We start from the raw sequence: 5,000 nt of genomic DNA, 5'->3' as shown, positions 1-5,000 counted from the left end.
ATATAGTTTTATAAACCAAGGACATTATATAGACCTCCTTGACTCAGGTTAGAGAAGATGTGCGTATTATACACAAGGTTTAGGGTTTTCAGAGGTACAGCCCCTCTAAAAATCCTCTGCGTATTATACTCAAGGATTTACAGTAGTTATATTCCTTATAAGCCCACATGCTATTTTATGATCATGGAATCATTGACAGTCATTAGAGCATTGGACAAAATACCTTGTGGTGTTTACTCCAGTTCCTTGCTTTCTGAATTCAAGTCCTGCTGAGGTTGATAAAATAAAATTCTAGTATAGGCCTGTGTACTGGAAGAGTCTCTTACAACACTGGACAGGATGCTTTGCTACGTTCTGTTCTGGACCTTTGTATTCCGAGTTCTTACTCAGATCATAGGCATGAATCTGTCATCCAATTTACATACTATCAAATGGGGTAAAGACGCCCCCCCCCACACACACACACCTACCTTTGGTCATGAGTGACCATGGGATTGCACCTAAAAGTTACTCTCCGAGGTACAAGTCCAGCAAGGTTGTTTGTGGACAACCAGCAGCAGTCACCCATGCATATCAGTCTCCCCGCCTCATGCCACCAATGTTGTCCAAGGGAAAGGCAAAGGCCGATACAGCTTCGCACAAATTGAACTGGAACATGAAATAAAGCATCTTGTTCAAGAACACAACTCACAGCCTGGTCCAAGAAATCAAACTCACAACTCTAAGCCCAACACTAACCACTGAGCCATTTGCCTTTACTTTCTCATACGTCTTGAGCATATTGCTTCTCTTTGTATTGACCGACAGAACACTGCATCCTTAAAATATTCTGTGCTTCTTGAAATTCTCCAACACTGCTCCTGACATGCCTAAGCATCTTTTTCCTGTTTTGTATTTTATTGTATACTATACATGTACTTCTCTTTCATTGTTGCCTTCCTCTACAGGACTTCTATCTGTCCTGTGTCTCCTTTTGTAACCTTTTCCATTGAGTGATAGTGCACCTCCACACTGTATAACAATAAGCTCATTACTGAACAATTTAGAGTGCTAGGAAACAGACATCAAAATTTTGGCTCTTTGTAGCTGTCATAGTAAAAATTATGAAGAAAATGTGACTATGTTGGCCAACCCATGTCAGCCAGTAAAGACAAAGAATTGTTATACAAGCCAGCAAGGGAACTTTCACAAAAGTTGCATGAATTACAAGAAATAGAGCCAAATTTCCCTCAAAAGTCAAACCTTATTGTCACAGATAAAATCTGATTAAAGCTGAATAGAAAGCTATCAGTTATACAGAAAAATTCCCCTGCATACACAAACACTGAAACCAGAACCATGTGGTTGGTAAGCAAGCTACTTACCACACAGCCACTCCTGCACCTATAAAATACCTCATGAAGCTTTGTTTGGAACAGGGCTTCAGTGAAAGACACCCACCCAAGGTGCCATGCAGTGGAATTGAACTGGACACAACATGATTAGGAAGCAAACTTCTTAATCACACAGTCTGAGTTCAAATCCTGTCACTTAGATAACCTTCACCTTTCATCCAGTCAGGATTTGATCAAATAAAAATACCAATAAAAATCTGGGGTTGATGACATTGATTAATCCCTTCTCTCAAAATTTCAGGTTTTACACTTTTGTAGAAACGATTGTTAAGCTGAAATACCTTCAGAAAATATGAAGCTGCAACCCAAGATTTGGTACTTTAGAAAGGAAAAAACATGTGGGGTAAAAAATTAAAAATAAACATGAAGAAACTAGTGAAAAAAATTTGATATATTTCAATGAAATGAAAAAAAAAAAATTCTGATGTGGTAAATTTAACTTTTTTTTATATTTTTTATTTTTTTGTTTATTTCTATAGTTTGATTCCGTAAAGTCTCTGTGTATTCTCCAGGCAAGCTTTTAGAACTTCCTTCACACTGATGTTCTTTAGGTTTGCAACAGTTTCTGCGACAGTGAAAGCCATTCCTGGATGTGAGGTAACCATTGCATTCTGTGAAACCTACAAAAATGAAGAACAAATTGTTAAGAATGAGAAAGTAAAGTTTGTGGATCTATCTTCTTTGGCTGCTCACAATGTCAGAGAGACACTAAAATTTGTCCTCAAATGTGACACGACAAGCACTTGACTGGAACCCGCAGGGGAAAAAGGAAGCGAGGACACTCGAAGCAGACATGGAAGCAGAGCATTTTGGACGAACTCAGGACGAGCAGCCTGACATGGGAAGCAGCCAAGAAACACGCCAATGACCGCAAAAAGTGGAAAACAATTTTCAGATGAAGGTAGATTCCAGTTATATTGGAATATGTTGCGAAAAATTTTTCAGAAGGGAGGAGTTTTGGAAAATTCACACACCTTAGCTTCATTTCCTCACTGCTTTCAGAAGAATAGGTTTTTGTTTTTTAATGAAATTTTCTACAAATACCTTTCACATTGTGTAGATTACAATTATATCAGAATTTAATGTAAAAAGAAGAAAAAAGGGAAAAGAGGAAGCAGACACATCACGAGACAAATCTTTTTACTTACCATTGAAGGAATAAAATAGGGAGCATCAGTTTCCAGGAGAAGACGGTCTAAGGATATCCTGTGAGCTGTGTCATGGAGTGCTGTGGAGCTTTTGTAAGTCACTTTGGGAGTTAGTCCAATGCAAAGGTTCGGAAAGGCATTCAGCCATTTCTGTGCACAATTATAGGAATTTGTGTAGCAATGAAGGTGGATGGGCCAGTTCTGAGGACATTCCTTGAATAAAATAGAAGGGAAATTATTCTTAAAATATTAAATGTATTTTGTAATAAGCACATAAGATGTGTGTGTGTGTGTGCATTCTTGTCTTGACATCACATGGTGTTTATAAGTGAGCACCACCATCATACAAGTGATGTTCATTTTCAGTCTTTTGGAGAAATGTATGTGGCCATGGAAAAATATTACATTGCTTGGAAACAGGAAAGGATTGGTGACAGGGGCTGTAGAAAACCTGCCACAAATTCCATCCAATTCTTGTAAGCATGGAAAAGGGAAAAGTGGACATTAAATGATGATGATGGTTTATGCACACACAGACACACATTCATATATATACTCTGTGTATATAACCTTTAGCATTTAAACTGGCCGTATCTCACCCAAGTACTGTTTTATGTTCAAATTAATCTATCAGGCTCAAATATACTTGTTTTATGTTAAAACTGGTCGGACCTTGCCTCTCACACCTACCCTACAATGTCATTCTAAAAATAAACAATCACCTTATTGAAACCATAAGGCTATGAGATAATACATGATTGACTATAGGAATATGTAAGAACAAGCAAAACGCCCCCACCCCACCCAATGGATGGTGCTGAGTCGTCAAACATTTAAACCAAATTTTCTCAAAACAACTTGTCCGACCGTCCCATAGGCCTCCCCTTTGAGAAACACTGATTTAACCTAAATTTGAGACACCAGCAGAAAACGGATTTCAACTGATGTACTTGTGCGTACAAATGCATGTTCCCACGGCTTTATCGATCGCATTCTCACCTGGAATCGATTTTTGAAATTTTTTCAAGACTTATACACGCCCTGATACTGGCGGTATCTACATATCAAATTTGAGCGCAATCAGGTGAAGGATGCCCGAGTTCTTTAAGAATATAGCTATTTAATAAAAAGAGTAAAATGGCATAGTGTAGGCTTCCTTAAATTGATGAGGCTGTGGCTGATGCCAAGCTGAATAGCTGTAGGAAAATATGGGGACAAAGGGGAAAATGCAGGGGTCTGTCTGAATGCTTTCTTCTTCTTGAACCCTTTGCTTGCTAAAGAGTATAGGTAATCAACATGTTTGCATGGTTTTCTTCACGCTGGGCTGTCTTTTCTGCTTCTTCAATTGGATCCGGTTTTTTTTTTTTTTGTCTCAGTATCCCATCTCATATGTATCCGAGGGAAGCCCTACCCCCACTCTTCCAGAAATTGTTGTTTATGAATTGTCATCAATGCTTCTATAACTGAGCTTTCTTTCTAGTTATAGGTGTTGGCCCTATCCAAACCTATATTTTATCACTGGGAAGAAGTGGTCTATATTAGTCTGACCTCTCTATCCTTTGACCTGTCCAAATGAAAGGCCCTCCTAGGGTCTTGCACTTTACTGGCATGACTCACAGGGTTGAGGGGGCACACAAGCCATCACACAGCAACAAGGACTGTGGTGTTGTCTGAGAACTCAAATCCACTAAAAACATTCAAGTGTCACAAGGTGGTTGTTAAACTAGGTGACTTGTTAGGTCAAGTCTATCAATATGAATAATGAGTTGTATTCATACAGCTTGAGAATAACCTCAGTAGATAGACTTCAATTTATTTCAGACTAAGGGAAGAAAAACTAACACAAGAGATCTGATAATGAGGAGTGCTGCAATCTAACATGGACGATTTTAACCCTTTCATTACCAACCCGGCTGAAACCGGCTCTGGCTCTGTAGTACAAATGTCTTGTTTTCATAAGTTTTGAATTAAAATTTTCCACCAAACCTCAGTCACAATTTATGTTCCTAACACTAGCTGAATAATAACTAAGTTATTTTACTAAATTCTTTGTTATATTTAAAGTAATTGAAAGAAACACAGAGCATCTCAAAATAAATACAGTAACGAAAGGGTTAAATAGAGAATGGAACCAGTTTGATGACATTCTATCATCATTGTGAAATTAAACACTGTTTCACCTGCTTCATCATTGGCCACTCCCACCACCTCTCTACCCCACCCCTCTTAGCATTCATGCAACATTTGTTCTTCATTCATAATATTTGCCACCTCCTCACTCATTCTCCATCTCTCACTCTTCCAACCTCCATACTCCCAGTTCTCCTGCACCTATTCACTTCTACTCGCTTCATATCTTGTGAGTCCGCACAGACACCTCATTACTCCTACTTTTATTTCTTCCATGCTACCCACCAATCACCCTCACCACTATTCTAAAATGAAAGCAGCCATGTAG

At 38.6% G+C, this 5,000-nt stretch overlaps 1 protein-coding gene across 1 annotated transcript in view; it reads right to left on the bottom strand.

Annotated features, from left to right (window-relative positions):
• Positions 1 to 1,770: 1,770 nt before the first annotated feature.
• Positions 1,771 to 5,000, bottom strand: part of LOC115217245 (putative deoxyribonuclease TATDN2) — a 30,326-nt gene continuing 27,096 nt past the window's right edge. Inside the window, exons 5-6 of the mRNA XM_029786887.2 lie at positions 2,543 to 2,755; positions 1,771 to 2,014 (exon numbers count right to left, since the gene is read on the bottom strand). Coding sequence (XP_029642747.1) covers positions 1,868 to 2,014; positions 2,543 to 2,755 — 360 coding nt within the window. The 3' untranslated portion in view covers positions 1,771 to 1,867. The remainder of the gene's footprint in view (positions 2,015 to 2,542; positions 2,756 to 5,000) is intronic.

Source organism: Octopus sinensis, linkage group LG11 (genome assembly GCF_006345805.1).
Source record: "Octopus sinensis linkage group LG11, ASM634580v1, whole genome shotgun sequence".
NCBI classification, from domain to species: Eukaryota; Metazoa; Mollusca; class Cephalopoda; order Octopoda; family Octopodidae; genus Octopus; species Octopus sinensis.
This window is presented reverse-complemented; position numbering and strand designations above follow the sequence as displayed.